We start from the raw sequence: 17,175 nt of genomic DNA, 5'->3' as shown, positions 1-17,175 counted from the left end.
ATTTTGGAAAATCAACAGGTTTGATACAAAAGGCAAATAATAACCTGTCACTAATTTTAAACAATGCAGAAATCTATATTTTGGGTTTTCTTTTTACTCTTACCTTTGTACACATCCCATTTTTTGAAATGGTCTCAATTCAAATTAAAAAAACCCAAAACAAACCACAACCATTTCATGAGCTTATACCGAAGTGTCCTGACCTGTCAAGTAACAAGCACAGACTGTACCCGGGTGTGAACACCAGTGCATCATTCACATGCAAACTCGGGATTTCCTTCTGGAGCACAGCCAAGGGTGTAGCGTGGCTGGTCCCACTCCGGACCCTCAAAACAAGCCTTGTTCTTGTCCTACCACACACACAACACAAATCACACTTCCCTCCCGATGAAGAGCTCTCAGTTCTGAAATGGAGATCCAAACCGGATCAGCTGAAGCTCAACAGGAATGTGATGATGAAGACATTTTCTAGTCACCAGGAACACTGCATCTTCCCCTCTCTTAGCCTGCGTCTGCAAAGTGATCCTGGGTTAACAGCACGGCTCAGTGTGCTGAATCAGAACCTTCCAGATCGAAGAGGAGCAGTCGCTGACATTCCAGGACAGTGAAGAGAAGAAAGCATGAATGATTTACCTTGTGGCCATTTTACTGGGCAAACACCTTAGCGCCACAGCTAACAGGCTGTATATCAGGTTTCAGTTTTAAAACAAGCCTGGAATCTATGGGATTTGCTTTAAGAGGATATTGTTTGGATGCCGATCTCGACAGTTTGTGGCATGTTTCTTGGTGACAGCACCTGTCCTTGTGCTGTATTTACAGAGCCAATATGGTCCAGCATAACTCAGCTCTGCAAAACCACGCAGCTGCCTGAGACCAAGGTCAGTGCAGCGCACTAGAAGCCTGGGAGCGAGTGGTGGGAGGTGCAAGGGAGTGACAGACTATCTTCCTGGCAGCAATTAATTTAATATCGTGAAACTGCACGGTGAGAAACACCCACCACCACCACTAGAGTAACGCTCTCTGGAACAGCCTGAGGGCACTGCAGATCCTTCTCAGGAGGTTCAGCTGGGTTTTCAGGTAGAGGGTCTCCTACCACTTCAGTAGCTATGAGACATCGCCCTGAGAAACACCCTCGTAGCTCTCAGTGGGAGATACACGCAGCCTCAGTGACTGTGTGACCTGGTAACCTCTTCTGCTCACTGTTTTCTTGTAGCAGCGCACCTGCAACCCCCTAAAGCACCGGGGAGACAACCTCGTGGTTACTCAGTCTCAGAAGAATGCCCCAGGCTTTTGCTGCTACACTTGTCGACAGGACATAACATTAGTGGACTGACCTCTAACTCTTTCTCATCGAATGTCTTCAGCAGATGTTGTGGGATTACTTCATTAAATCCCTTCTGCAGAGCCAGAAACTGAGCTTCAATTCCTCGTAAAAATCGCCAGTTTACATAAAGTCTGCAAGTGAGTGCAAATTGGTTTTGTGAAAGAGGTATTCAAATACAATAAACCTGCAATCTATCCAGCCAGAAAAAATAAAATGGCCTTACAGAGAGGAATAAACAACAACACTCTCGCACGACCACTTAGAAAAAAACCCAACAACAGAACTGTCAATTACGTCACAGAAGTTTAAGCTCCTTCCCACCTTTTTACATAGGAAATATAAAAACAACTTTGGAGAAGATATTGCTGTACCTGACATATTCCTTTTTGTTTTCCTCTGTCACAGGGATGCTTTTGCCATTGGGTTTCAGTTCATGTTGAATAATTTCCCCGTATGCATTGTGTTCCACACAGAACGTATGGTCCAGGACTCCGGTGATATCGTTCTCACTGGTGGGACGAAATAAGCGATTCGGTGACAACACATTACAGCCACAACACATCTGACAGGCATCACAACTGAGTTTTTCAGCAGCATTTCAAATTACTGTTTGGAAGCAAAACTGAACGCACATTTTTACGGCTATATTTTCAAAACCACTATCAAAGTTACAACGCTGTAATTTAAAAACACACTACTGTTAATAATAGGCAGAATTAATACATTTCTATTTATGAACTGAGCACTTTATTTATCTCCCTCCCACCCCCAAAATTCGAATACCTTGGGAATGTTAAGCCTTAAAGAAGCTGAACTGTGCAAGAAAGATGTTTCTTAAATCTGCTGGAGCAAGAGATCAAAATACACTTCATTCTTTTTCAACTGGATTTAGGAACACTATCACACGTTAACTGAGACAGAATTTACCACGGTAAGGTATAATACACAGTACATACAGTATCCAGACCAAGCTGTTATGAAGATCAGGGTCAACCAATTCCATATCATCCAAAGTAATTGGCTTCCCTAGCAACTGCTTATAGAAAGGCAACGTGAAGCCCCCATCGATATAGTGTCCGTGAAACACAGCCATCCCCATTATCCGTCCAACAAAATGGAAATACGATAAGTGTTCCTAGAACAGAAGGAAGGGACTAAGCCATTCAGCTAAATAAGACCTCCAGGTTACAGCTGCTGAGTAGGAAATAAAATTTCAATACAAAGAACAGGACAAACACCCAAAACCGAACAAAACCCCAACCCACGTATCCAGAGCTTTTTGTTTTGTTTGTTTTTATACACAGCACATGGAGCATATTGCTTCCAGTCCAGAAGTCTTATTACTAAGAACCAAAACAAACTTTATTTCTCCCAAAAGAAACATAAATTGACATCTTACAGGGAATTAAGAACATGCTTGAGAAGTTTCTTTGATCAGTACTAAAAAGAAATTACCGTATTACTGCCCAAATTCAGTTTCTAGCAATGGTAATGTGGGAATTAGGTTCCTAAATCTAGAAGAGCCTCCAGAAGTATTTAATTCCTAGTCACAAAGCGCTGATGTACAGAACGGATGTTACCAGTCATACCGGGTTGACTGCAGAGTCTGGGTTGATTTGCAGTGTGTAGATATCATCTCGGGAATACTGGAAGAGACCGTAATACGGATTCAACATCTCATGGGACAAGAGGTAGAGCCACTCCCTGAAGGAAATAAAATAATTGATTGTGTACTTCAGACAAATGCGTTTCTACGCTGAGAGTTCTTTTCAAAATAGTATGAATTTTAAGTCTTACTGTAAAACATAAATGTGAAAGACGTTATCTCTGAACATGCTTAGATAAGGCTGAAAAGCAAGTTATTTTTACTGGCTCGGTAACTGCACAGCACCTGACAGCTGATGTATTTCCCAGCTTCCCAAGGTTCTTCTCCACATTACTTATTTCCAAGGGAGTTTCTGGCTATGATTCTCCTTCATCCATTACACACGAGGAGAAGACACTACATATTCTACTGACTGTACTACAGTGGCGTTCCACTCAAAGCTTTTAATATAAGCCGTCTTCAGGTAACGGATGTACTTCACAAAACTTTCAATTAAATGGTCACAAAGCAGTAAATAATAGTCAAAGAACTGGGAAAACAGTAACACTGTCTAGCTTGCTCTTCCTGTATGCCTGTACGGAAGACACAAAGGCTCCACAGCACACAGCCTGGAAACAAAACCCATGCTGGAAAATGCCAGCAGACCCTTTGGAAAACAGTGCACAACAGCATCTCTAATACCATCATTATCATCAAGCGATTAATAGTGACGGATTGAACAAGATTGTTTTACTGGTCATGGCTAATTAGCACGTTAAAATACTTGAAATGGATGAAGTGAGAACCCTATTGGCCGTTTACAAACTCATGAAGATAGGAGCAAGGTGACAGAGGTCCCTTGCCACACCCCAGCTACCGATGCAGAAGACGGGCTGTTTGGGAGCATCGTCCATACTTTGAAATGAAAACCAATGTTAAAAAAATGCAAGGCAATGCAGACAGTGAATGAGTCAACACATTTCCAGAGAACAGATCCACATGCCAGAGGTGGCGAATACTTCCAGTGAGGTAAACCAGCATCTGTACAATCAGTCTAACAGCACCGTTTTAAAATGTGTGATTGCATGAAGATATTCTTCAAAGTGTCACTTTTTGTAAGCAAGTGACAAGTAACCTCAGAATATGGACAGATTTTAGCTACCTACAAACTGCCGGGTTTCAGCACTTTGCTTCAAACAGTAGTGACAATTTGTGATAAAGCATGCTTTTTGATCAAAGTTCTACCACAAAGCCAAGGATGTAGTGGTGTAAATTCTCAGATACCTAATAAGCTTTACTAATCAAGGAAAAATATGGTAATTTAAATAGATACAAAAAGTCTGTCTTGCACATGTGACAGGTATCTGATGTGATCTGTAACATGCATTTGGATTTATTTCCAATAAATTACTTCTTTTTAATGCAGTTTTTCCTTTAAAATACTATCTGAAAATATCTATTCTTCTCACATACAATCTGCTCAGAAATGAGCACCTGTAGGTATAATGGATAAAGAAACAGAGCTGGCACAAGGCTGGTTTAGGATTCAAAGCGTAGGTGAGGTTGGCGGGCTTGAGGTGCAGGGGAGGAGACAGACAGACTCTTTACCTGGCAACACCTCCATAATCAAGGCCTTCCTCCCCACGAAATTTTATCATTAATCGTTTCCACAAGTCTTTTGGCCTCATCTTCATGACTTGCCTGTAGGATTCCTGTAAACACACAGCACTTTCTTTTATTAACTGCTATTTAGAGACAAGAAGCTACTACTTGTTAGCAGAAATAAAGGGGAGGCTCTGATTCTGAGTCCAAAGGGGTTACTATTTTCCTAGATACTAACCAGTTTCTCAAAACACAAATGTGGTAGCCCTTGTCAAATAAAACAGAGTGAGAAGAAACACCTTCCCTTACATTTCCAGAGGTGTACAGTGAACAGAACATTCTCTCTCTCTCATTCCCACTTAATTTATAAAAAATCTGTGTTAGGAAACTCCTTTTGTTTTGCATGAAGGCTCTCAGTTTTTGCAGGCTGAAAAGCCACCAGCGGAGCCTCTGCACGGGGTGTAACATGTGCAAACCTTCAGGAAGCATCAATGCCATTCCTGTAAACCTGCAGAATCATTCATCATTATTATCAATAAGACTTCACCAAGAAAACACAAAAAGAAAGCTGGAAGAGGCCAGAAAATGCTAATTTTTAAAAAGGAATTAAACCAAAGAAGCCTACATTGTATTTATGACCAGTACCGATACCTCAACCTTTGGCTTTGCAGAAGAGGACAGGTAGGTGTGCCTGGGACACAACTTCACAACTCAACTTCATTTTCAGAACCAGAACACAGTAACTTTCCATGCTCTCCAGCCGCCTTTCCTCCCTTTGATTCAGCTGATTGTGAAGGGATTTGACTGTCTCCACAGGGAAGACCAACACAAACCTTTCTTGGCTGGAAAAACCGTGACAACACAGTGGGGCTATCAAGTTTGTGGGTGTGATAAAAATGCATCAGGGATGGTGTGGGATGCGTGATAAAGTTCTCAAGAACAGAGACTGTCCTCCAGAAAAAGCCAATGAAATATAACTGTGTTTGATCAATTTAGCAGAATTATTGTGCTGAATAATGTCAGAAAATCAAATGCAGACATCCCACTGTGGGCATCTCTGGTCATTCAGGACCTAGACAATTCATAAAATTGGTCTGATCCTGACAAAAAAAATAATCAACAGAATTGAGATAGATGCTAATCCAAACTCCAAAGATGAATGCTATTCAATAGTAATTTTACTTAAGTTACAACAGATCAGAGATCATTAATGCTTGCTTGGTTTTCAATTTGTAACATTCCCTCTATAACAGACATCAGCATTCTCTTTTTCAAGGAAGAAAGGAGACAGCATCTGCCAATACACAAAGTGCTTGGACTCCTTCCTCAGTTCCTGACACAGCCTGTGTGTCTCCAGCCACAGGGAAAGCTTTCCTCATTTTCTTTCTTCTCTACAGCATAAATACATCCACTTCAAGTGCACAACTGTTGTTAACATCCTCTTCAATGCTGCTTCTTCCCATTTGCCAGGGGTAACATTCCAGCTTTATCTCCGGACTTCAAGATTTCATCTAACTGAATGGCTTGAGACAGTTATGCACAACCCTCCTCCCCTTCCCTCAGTGTTAAGAAATGGGTCAAATTCTCAAATTACCTCAAAAATCTCTTCCCTGGAGACCTCAATACGACAATGGCCAGCTTGAGGTTGCTGCTGTGACAGCTCTTGCCTCAGGATCTTGAGTTTCTGCACCAGGTCTCTCTTGTACCTTGGCACAGTCAGACACTCTGCCTCATCTGGAAGCTGACACAGGGACACTACCTGCTGCTGCTGCTGGTGTTGCTGATCTTTAAGTTGATTCTGGCGGCTAGAAACAAACACAGCTGGTTGCAGGTATTCCAGTCACACGTCCCCTATTTCGTTCAGATGTTTCTTAAAGGTTAAGTTTTTGTAACTAAACTACTTTCAATTTACTATGATTATTACTGTCATTATGCTAAAAATGTCCAGGTCCCGTAAAAAACAAATTCAGAGAGATTTTATCCTGACTACAGACATATGCTCCTGTCTTTCTTGGCAACTACCAGTCGTTTTTAGGGTTTGTTATTTCTGTTAGTACTACTCTACAAAGTATGTCAAAGGTTACAGCACTATATAAAAAGGTATTATCCATACAATTTTACTACTAAGCTGCTGACACTGAATTTCTCAGATACCATTTCCATATTTCCTTTGTGTGTTTTGCCTTCCTCCATTTCAAAATGCAGGGCTCTGCCAAACTCTATGCCTCTAATCTACAGTCAATACCATAGTCTGTTTTAAATGGCTTGCCTGAAAAAGAGTAAGCTTACAGAAAGATGTTTGTGCTGGCAGCTTGGCAAGGGCCTTGTCCCTTGTACCTGGCCTAGTCTGGACCACAGGAATGTGGGAGTTCACATGTAACTAATTGGCACAGATAAGTATTTTTACTAGCAATTCTAAGAGATTTTGTAAATCTAACTTCTTACAAGGAAAAGGAAATGAATCATGTTGCAGAGGTGTCCTCTTGTGTCGTCTCTTGTACACTGTAAGAGGATATTCTTATGGCTTTTTAGTGTGGCATTTCCGAACAACACAGGATAAAAGTTCTATTTTACCTAAACCACGAGAAGAATATCTCTGTGTGGAACACAGGAGAATACCCTAACTGTAGTGGATAAATAGGAAAGGTTACAATTCAGAATGTTAGCTTTCCTCATGTTAATAAATTTGTTTGGTTTTTTTTTTTTTTTTTGTTTGTTTGTTTGTTTTTTAACATCAACGACCAAAAAATTTAACATAGAACCAAGCACAGTTTCAGTATCTTAAAATTTCAGCCTGATGTCTGCTTTGAAACAAGGTCTACTAGAAGGCTTTCCTGGCCAACCAAAATTCACCTCCAGCAGGCTTTCACCACAGAAACATTCAGAACTGGCAATTATAAAAGGGATGGGGAAGTTCCCAGTTTGCCTTGGGGTTCTGACAGCTCTTCCATTATCTGCAAACCTTCTATTTAAAGCACTTGAGCACAAGCCACCCTCAAGGGAAACTAACCCCAGGTGACCAGGAAATCTTTATCAGCAGTCTTACAAGCCTAACATCTAGAACCCCCTGCAATGGGACATATCATAGACTACTCCAGCAATAACTCAAAGCTTAATATTGACCTCTATATTATTGACTTAATATAATACCTCTTTACTCCTAGGCTCTAAGGAGGGAATAATGTACAGAAATCATATTTTGCTACTAAGCCCTAGGATGCGGAATGTCAGAAATTGAAAATAACAAAATTGATTAAGCTAATGTGTTCTGTTGTTTGCTGTGTCGTTTTTTCAATAAGCTGATCACATTGGTCTTCCAATTAATTATTAATTACAGCATTCCTGAGAAACCAAGTCACTGCAGCAATTTAGAGACATGCACGATGTGGTTCCAGGGTATGGCTCTATGTCATTTGTGCTACGTGCATGGTACTTCCTTTTCAACTGTGATTAGTTTTAAATACCGTATTTACGTCACATACAAAGTCTGTTGTGTCTTCTGAACTTTCTAATTCCATAGGGATGAGCATGTGCCCACCAGACAATGTTGTAAATATATACTGAAGAGAGCATATGTTCATCTGACCTTTAACAGTACAAAACACAAAGCTAGACAATGTCAGAGCAAATGCAATCTCTGAAATGAGTATGAACTTAAGTCTGTGCATCAAATGAAACCAATCTAAAATAGGGCAGTACTAGGAGGAGAACAATAAAATGTTATCCTCCATATCTGACTGAAAATAATCAGTGCAGTATTAGCTAAACCATCTGCAGTGATTAAAGTAATTAAAAGTAATTTCTTGTATGTTTTCACAGCTGAATCACTATGCTTGGAACCCTACAGTGCTTTAAGGAGACAGCTAAAGTGCTTTTCAGGTGCCATAGCTATCAAAACCTATCATGAAATCTTGGCCAATATTTTAAAACTTATCTGGGTAACAAGTTTGCTCATTTTCACAAGTTAAATTGTCATCACTGCAAGAACAAACTACTATACTCAGCTCCACAGAAAAGTCAGTATCAATATAAAGTTAACTTTATATTATGCCTTTGAACCTAAAACCATCACACCCATCTCACTCAAATACTACATTTCTCAGATAATTTAGAAAGCGACAGGCCTAAGGCAAACTACTTTTTAATTTATTTTGTTTTAAAGAACAAATAAGGAGGTGGGCGGGGGACAGGGGGAAGCTTTCACATATCCTGTTTGGTGCAATAAAAGAATAAACACCAGAAAAGATTTATCAGGCAGCAGACATTGGTGATGACACTGTTGGTTGAATTTCTGAAATCCTTCCCTAATGAAAGACAGATGTACAAATGAAAAACTTAAGCACACTGTAGCAGTATCTAAAGTTTAAAGACATGCAAAATGGTTCTGGAACTTGAAAGTCAAATTGGATTTTCTGAGAAAAAGCTAGCTTTGGATTTGTCCTCCATTATACATGTAGAACTAGACACTGTGACCCTACTGCCCTTTACAAATCAACCTAACTGCGAAGAACAGTTTTTCAAACATAGTCCAGTTAACTGAACTTTCTACACTTTAAGAATTGCACTGTTGTAGCTAAGAGGGTCTGAAGTTATTCTTTGGGTAAAATATCTAAATTAGAATTAACTTAATGAACTTTCCTGTGTAATAAACACGAATGTGTTCCTTCACTGGTAAGTTTGGGTTTTGTGGTGTTTTTTTTTTTTTTTTCCCTCCCCAAGATCATGTTAGTTTCAAATGAACAATCTAAATTCAGCTAAAATTAGTAATGATTCTCAGTTTTAAATTAAAAAATAAAGAACCGAATGTCTGGATGATGTGAGCTAACTTAAGTTCTGTAATATACATGTATATAACCAATGATTTACCTAAGCAAAATATATTTTTGTCAAAATTTAGACTCTTCTCCCTCCTGGGGCATTAAGTTCAAAAGTATATTGGGCAAAGGCTAGCCAGTTTTTATGTATTACACAAAAGATATGTTGGCCTCCTGGATATCACTTCCCATTACTCGGTTTTGTCTTCTCAGTGCTTGTTCCCATTATTCTATCCTTCAGCTTTTCTTCCCAACGATTCACTTCCTTAAAAGAACTATTCCTCCTACTTACTCCTTGCCCCAGGCTGCATGGCTTTCTGTCTAACCAACTCTTCATTGTTTCTTCCACTTAACACCTACTCAATACTTTACAGGTGTTTCCCAAGAGTATTAAAAGGTGTTAGTAGGAGAAACAAGAGAGTCGAATTCCCAGATAGCTTGGACAAACTGACAGTCATGTCTACTGAAAAAAAGGAAAAAAGGAAAAAAAAAAAAAGGCATATTTGTTTGCTTTTTGGTTCCCATTTTTAGTAGAAAATCCCCCAGTGTGAAATGAGTGCCTAAGGAATAAAAACAAGATCCAGAATTCTCCTGAGTGTCCCCTTTTTACAAATGTAATATGAAAATGTGATATCAAAACACCAAGGCAGAAAAACCACAGTTCCTATTTTATTGTTTATGTAAAATATCTGAGTTAAATTATTAGGGTCTTATTTTGAGACCATCTCAACTAGTCTTACTCTAAAACTGAAGGTAGGAGCTGAATTATTTCTCCTTTATTCCAGGAGAAGAGCTGGGCACTTGCGCACCCTTGTCTAACCCATTAGTATTTCACACCACGGGCTTTGAATGCAACCTCATATTTTCAGGCAAGTTCTCCATAACTCTTAGTAGTATGATGTTTAAAGAAAAGGCAAGAAAGTGTCACTTGCTGTTAGAAAAATTCTCTGGGCCAATGTTTTCCCCCTGCTGCCCCCAACTCCTGGCATTAGCCTAAATGCTGCTGGAGATCGATTTTTTTTTCCGCCCTCAAAGAACAGTCAAACCTGTAAGGAAGTCGGTAGTGTGTTAAAGGAGATGCTACTGTCCTTCAAATACTACCGAATGGCAGACTACATCCTGACCTAAAACCCAGCGCCGCTCAAGAGTCACTTTCTCCCCTCTATTACACTCAACATGTGCCGGAGACTTTAGACTTACTTTAAGACTAAATGCAAGTTAGCAGATAGCCGTGGATCTGTAAACTGCGTTGTCCTGTTGTTATGGTCAACAAAATAAACTCTGCCTGTTGCTGTATTGCGGATCTCCCATCCAGGAGGCAGTGGACCAAGCTCTTCACAATTGATGTTGCTAAGATCCCTGTGAAAACAAATATAAAATGAAAAATACCTCAGCATTTGGCCTCTGAGCCAAACAAGCGTAAATGTAACAGAACAATTCCATGAAGTCTGAGAAAATGCATTGTTTCAGAAACTTGATCTGTTCAGCTGGAATCTCTACTCCCAAGGTGCTAGCCCACCAAAGAAAAACCACACACCCCAGAACACATGCCATGGAGAAAAACTTCTTATCAAATAACCTTCATTTTTACAAACCAACTTCAGATGTTAAATTAATACAGGCTTAAACCAAAAATACAGACCATTGCCATATTTGCCAAAATGGAATTGCAGTTCTACACCAATTCTGACAGAAAACATTTTTAAAACAACATTAGTCATGTAAGGAACTCTGAATCACACTTTACAAACTCCTGCAAAACAAAATTGTGTTTCTGAAGAGCTACACTATCCGTGAAGAATTACACATGGGATATGTGTGTATGCCACAGGTGGTTTTGCCCCAGAACTCCAAGCGCGGCTGGGAAGCATCTAACAAAACATTTCAAATAAAATATGGTATGAACAATGATGTAGCTCTGCACTGAGCAACGCAGAGGTAGCGTAATGTGTCTCAAGAAAATTGTGCTGAAATTCCTAAGATGGAGATTCATCCCAGAGGTTCACTGAAAACAAATACTAATCTTCCAAAGTGTACAGTTACTGATTTTTCATGTACATAATTCACACCTCACATACCTCACACTGTCAAGTACAGCTCTTGTTAAAGGTGTAAGTCTTCAGATCTCCCAGTACGAGGCACATTGAGGCCAGGAAAGAGCCGAGGGGCAGAACGGCCAGAAAAATGCTGTCTGCAGGGACTCAAAAGGCTGAGAAGCCACTAATGGAAATTCAAGGCTCTGGGATTGAACTTCTGCTGATATTACCCGTATACAAACTGCTGCTGAACTGCAGGGCTTATTTTTATTAATTGACTGTGGCATATTATCATTATAATATGCCTTACAAATGATAAAGTGTCCTCATGCAAACAGCCAAATTTTGTTCTCAGAGACACTTTCTGTTTCCACACCTAAGAGTAGCGCTAACTCAGATTTTATACACAGCTATTACACTGCAAACTGAAGGATTAGATCTTAATATAATTGTTTGAGAAGTCTAGTTTCTAGTTTTGTATAATACACAAGTCACGGGAGCAAAGACTTCCTCACGCACAACCGCCAGCTGTACCTCACCCTCAATACACAGACAATGCATGTATATTCTTGTCAGACAAGAGCAGTAAGAAAACCAAAAGAATCGTTCAAAAATGCAGTGAACTTATGGCCATGAGGCACCTCGCCCTTCCCAGGATACCCAAAAGCCAACTCCATGGTAATGAACACCAGCAGCAACTGACCAAGTTGCTACAATTCTCATAAATGCCAATACTGGCTGCCAATTTCAAACGACACACGCAGTTTTACACCACCATCCGCACACGGCAGGAGGCAATCATTTTCAACAGGATTCCTTGGGGTTTTTTAAAGAACAGTCAGAAGCTAACAATAACTTCCCTGCTATCCTTTTTTCCTTTCAAAGATCAGACACAGTCATGCGTACAGTCGGGTACAACATGTACATGTGTGTATTGTGTAAATACAGACACTAAAAGGACACTTCAGATTTATTTTCTGCGGAGCGTTGAGATGGCCACAACAGCAGTTTGAGTATTTAATCACAGGCCAGTCTCTCTCAGCTTCTCTACCTGTTTGCCCCTCTCGCCCAGATTCCTTCCATTTATAGGCATTTATATAAATGGATATCCGTTCCATCCGTTTATACTGAGATGCGATTGCTCAAGGAGTATCTGTGTTAGGGCATTATAAAGGGAACAGGTATTGATTTCTACTCTGTAACAGGAAACCTGCTGTAAAAAAGTTTGTGCATTTTTAGATGTTTGCTACTATACCCAGATGGAAAAGAACAACTTGTTTGTCCTTTCTTTTTTAAAAAAGGCTACCTTGGTACTTCAAACACAGCTCACCATTTCAGCTTCCAGGCTTTTTATGACCCAGTATCTCCAATCAGTTTCTACAAAATGTACGAAGTTGCCCATTCATTCCTTGAGTTGCCCATTCATTCTTTGAGTAAACGTTTGGTAGTCTGAACATGGGACAATAATTCTCACAGACAAGTCCATTTAAGCTAATTAGATGATGAGACTTCAGTTCACTACAACAGTGTGTCTAAACGTACTAGGGGCATCTGCTAGATTTTCCATGATTTCCCCTTTGCTCCTCCATCAAAAGCGATCACACGTCTAGCCTGTCACCAAGTTTGTTCTTCATATAGTTATGTTGTCAGTTTGGGAGATCTTGTTAACTTCCGGAGCCTGAATTAAAAACCAAAAACCAACTCAGTTTTCACTGAAGCACCTTGATAAACCTAGATCCAGTGCTCAGAACCCCTTTTGTTTCACCATTTCTCAGAGTATTCAAACCTGGCCTCGGCTGTAATTCATATGCCACATCTACAGTCAGTTAGCTACACCTGTTTCCAAGACACGACTGTAATTTATTTCTTGATTCTCATCTTTGCATTAAAGTAACAATTTGAAAAACTGAAGAATAAAGACTAATTTATTTTGATAAATGGCGTGTTAAAATGACAAATGAGGGACCAAGAGGCAGAAGTTTAATACCAGACAGAGAACTCTGAGCACAGTACTGGTTAACTGTTTTGATATTTAAGAATACTTCCATCGTTTTCTTACCTAGGTACTCTTGGATCGTGCCACGTGCTAACACCAGTCTGAGTATGCAGAAAGTAGACCTGGCCTTGCTGAGTCGTCCTTTGCTCTGCAAAATCAAGATTAATTAATAACTATAAGCATTAAAATTGCAATTAAAAAAACCTCAGACTGATTTACCCAAACTAAGACATCAAAAGGGTCTTACATATGAGGAGAAAACAACCCATTTTCCCAGTTTCTTGAGGGACCTACATCTAAAAGATTTTAATTTGCATACCATATCCTTCAGGTAGATCGGGTGGAGTGTGCAAGTGTGTCCTGCTCATGTAATTTCTGTGCCTCTGTGACCTGACTCTCCTCTCCGCCAGCCGGGGATCTGCCGACTGCCCACAGGTAGCACCGTTCGTTCCTGTGATTGGAGTGTTCTCGTCCACAAAACAGCTCAGCGGTCTGCCTGGACTGGAATATTCGGACGCTGGCCTGTGGGGAAGAAAACTGCATTGCTGACTGGACACAGGGCTACACAATGCACTTTAGGGAAGCTTCATCTACGGGCTCTCAGGAAATCTTGGTGGACGGCAGAACTGAGCGGGATACCTCGATGACGGGCAGAAAACTTCTGTTCTGCGCTTACTGGGCTCATCGCAGAGCCATTAGTAAAGCTCTCACCTATCTTTGGGTCCGACCTGACACTCCGTATATGATCCTGCAGGATCAAGATCATGTCACATGCTCACGTGAGCAGTTCCCTCCTTAAACAGAGTGCTGAGAGCAACTTCTTTTAAAAACAAGCAGCGCACAGCCCAAACTCCCCACCTTGCCTTCATATAGCTAAGGAAATGATCAGGCCTTGTTATTTCTTTTAACTTTCAAGGAAGGTTATTAGGTGAGGATGGTGGAAAAAGGTCTAAGTAAGATAAAAAACAGTTGCTCTTGGGAGATTAACTGCCAGAGGAAACACTGAATTATGTGGTTTTGTATCTCAATTTTGCTTTCAAAAGGATTTAAAATGGGTTAAAGGGAGACTGATAAGGATGCAGGAAATCCCTGAAACAAATTATATATGTTGCATTTGTTTTTCTACCGTAAATGTGTCTCCAGCTTATAATAGGTATTGTAACATACCAGGAAAAATACAGATAGATAAACTAAAAAGCTGTTCAGTACCCTCACTCACTTGAAAACCACAAATATGTATCAGAGCTGGCAGCGCTAACATTACAGATTACGTTAAGTCAAATATATCCATACAGAGACTGGAATAATATTTATCAAGGATGGAAGACAAGAGCCTGCAGGAGCAGACGGTCTGCAGAAGAGCCTGGAACATATGCACTGACACTGTCTACAATTCAGGTAACAGTAAAACTGGTTTGAGGAACAACTTCGCAACATCTATCTATGGTTATTAGGAAAGGTAGTCGTAATGAGTTTGAAACATGCTCTGTAACAATCAGCTTTTAAAGTTCTGGATTACATGGTCATAGCGTGTACACAGACAGCGCCTGTCAGCTATTCACAATCTCTTTTCTTCATCCTTTACAATGTCCGCACATTTTAATGACTGTATTCATAGAGTTCTACCACAGTGCCTCTACAAGCAAACAGAGAAAATAGTATCAGGGGAGAGAAAAAAAAAAAAATCTAGTCAGAATGATTCTACTTAGTTAAGTATTAGGCAGACCGAAGGAGTAGGATGTTAGAGAAGAAAAGCATACAGCGTCTGCAGAATGACTCGGAGGAATGCTGAATATCCCCTGATAGGGCCACTTAGAGTCGCCTGTGCTCAGCACCCCTGGTCAGCAATAAACTTCATCATGTGCAGAGTCTCCTAAACCATTTTTTACCGTGTTGGTCGCTCCCACTGAGTTGTTCGTGTAATATGATTTAAATACTGGATCCTTCCAGAAGCAGTCCTCCGCTCCTCCCACCTAGAATTCAGGCATTGAGAGATAAGGCAATGAGTGGTATTTCCAGGAAACCAGGGCACAAAACGTTTCCAACATAAATGCCAACTCAGGAAGACTTACACTATTATGAATCATGTTAGCTGAACAAGGTAACAGGAAACAACCGAAAGTTCAACTCAGAATTCATTTTGCATGTTCTTCCCTTGGAACCAGGCATATCATTAACAATATCACACCTTCACCTTCAATAACTATTTGAATCCTGATTAAATCCAAATAGCCGTATGAAAAAACTTCTTGAGAACATCATGTTTAACAATGTATTTAACCTTTTCTGAGCACTCATCCTAGTAAGTGCTTTCACACTATCTTCATGCACTACTTGCTTTCATGAAGAAGTCACCTTCACATAACATGACTTCTTAATTGTTATTACTTTTACACTCCAAAACACATAAGGCTATACTGGTAGCTCTGCAGTTACACAATTAAGTAAGCAGTATTTATACATGGAACATTTTGAAATGAAAATTTAAAAGCATTTTCAAAAATGTTTTTGACTTTTCCACAAATTAACAAAAGAATGCTCTTTGGGACTTAGATGATAATTTATGTTTTAAAATTCATCATCTGAAGAATCAGTTTCTCCTGTCTTTACCTGCCAAGAATCACATTCAGGTGGTCTGTGTTTGCTCTGAAAAAGTTGATGACAGCACCAGAACCTAAAACACACTATTTTTCTGTATTCACACAACTGTTTTAGGTGTTAATGATGTCATTAACTCTCACAGGGACAAATCAAAATCCTAAACCTAGCCTTGGACAGGTTTTTCAGCAAGAACTCAGGTTCTTGCTGAAACAAGAGCAAGAAACCTGAGTAAGAACTTAGGTTCTTGCCACTACTGGTTCTACACCAGGAAGTCAGGCTCCATTACCTTTTCCAATCACATTTTGTTCACTATGATTTACATGGAAGAAAAAAAGCTATCCATTTTTATAACAGTGTACACCTCTGCACAGTGCTGCAGAAGGCAGCCAGGCCTGTGTGTTCACTACCTTCCTGCAAAACTACCCTATGGATGAAATCAGTTTGCTGACAGTGATTTAACATTATATTATCAGTCCTATAATTTGAAAGACATAACGTTTTCCTAGAGAAGTACATTTTTTAACGCACACGCTCATATACGCCACCTCCCGTTTTCCAAGGCAAGGGTCAAACAACCCTTGTAGCCTGGCTGGCTTATCTCAGGCTCCTAAATGCAAAACTGTAGAACTCAAGTGTGAGAATAAATTAACCTATTTGTACACTGACTTCTCACTACTGCAAAAGTCTGTTGTATGAGCCGTATCTCTATTCACACCACGATGATATCAGCTTACCCGTCCGGTAAATCATTATCAAATAACCGACTGCAATCCACAACTTGTCCTCCTGTGCCTATTCGGTCTCTGGACTGAAGACTTACTATTAAGATAATAAAAAAAAAATTATTAAAGATAGGACATCTGAATGCAAATTAGTTATATTTGAAAGAGAAATGGTGCAACTTGGAGGACTAAGCTGAATGTTCTGGACATTTTTTCGTCCTCACAGATCAAAGAAAGTTATACAGACACAGTGTAGGTTTTCATACAGATAATTCTCTACTTGGTACTTCAAAAAAAGCTAGCTTTAAGAGTAAGAAAGCAAGTTAAGCCAGAAAAGGTAGTTATCTGTGAGGCTGTCATTAACTCTTCTCGGTACGAGGTGGACTGACAGAGCGGAGCTCCGTGGCTCATCTGGCGGCAGCAGGGTGGCTAACCTCACACACGGCTGGGCAGCATGCGGGACAGTGCCAGCGCCAGCCCTGTGCCGCTAACGGG

At 40.1% G+C, this 17,175-nt stretch overlaps 1 protein-coding gene across 1 annotated transcript in view; it reads right to left on the bottom strand.

Annotated features, from left to right (window-relative positions):
• The window catches only part of SMURF2 (SMAD specific E3 ubiquitin protein ligase 2), a gene marked incomplete at its 5' end in the record, with an annotated part of 33,815 nt that overhangs the window by 2,436 nt on the left and 14,204 nt on the right, over nucleotides 1-17,175 (bottom strand). Inside the window, 11 exons of the mRNA XM_010155541.1 lie at nucleotides 1,335-1,455; nucleotides 1,696-1,833; nucleotides 2,281-2,459; nucleotides 2,914-3,028; nucleotides 4,518-4,621; nucleotides 6,106-6,316; nucleotides 10,526-10,684; nucleotides 13,421-13,505; nucleotides 13,677-13,879; nucleotides 15,247-15,330; nucleotides 16,693-16,777. Coding sequence (XP_010153843.1) covers nucleotides 1,335-1,455; nucleotides 1,696-1,833; nucleotides 2,281-2,459; nucleotides 2,914-3,028; nucleotides 4,518-4,621; nucleotides 6,106-6,316; nucleotides 10,526-10,684; nucleotides 13,421-13,505; nucleotides 13,677-13,879; nucleotides 15,247-15,330; nucleotides 16,693-16,777 — 1,484 coding nt within the window. The remainder of the gene's footprint in view (nucleotides 1-1,334; nucleotides 1,456-1,695; nucleotides 1,834-2,280; nucleotides 2,460-2,913; nucleotides 3,029-4,517; nucleotides 4,622-6,105; nucleotides 6,317-10,525; nucleotides 10,685-13,420; nucleotides 13,506-13,676; nucleotides 13,880-15,246; nucleotides 15,331-16,692; nucleotides 16,778-17,175) is intronic.

Source organism: Eurypyga helias, unplaced genomic scaffold, assembly GCF_000690775.1.
Source record: "Eurypyga helias isolate BGI_N326 unplaced genomic scaffold, ASM69077v1 scaffold48607, whole genome shotgun sequence".
Lineage (NCBI taxonomy): Eukaryota > Metazoa > Chordata > Aves > Eurypygiformes > Eurypygidae > Eurypyga > Eurypyga helias.
Note: the sequence above shows the minus strand (reverse complement) of the source record. Positions and strands in the feature narration are given on the sequence as shown.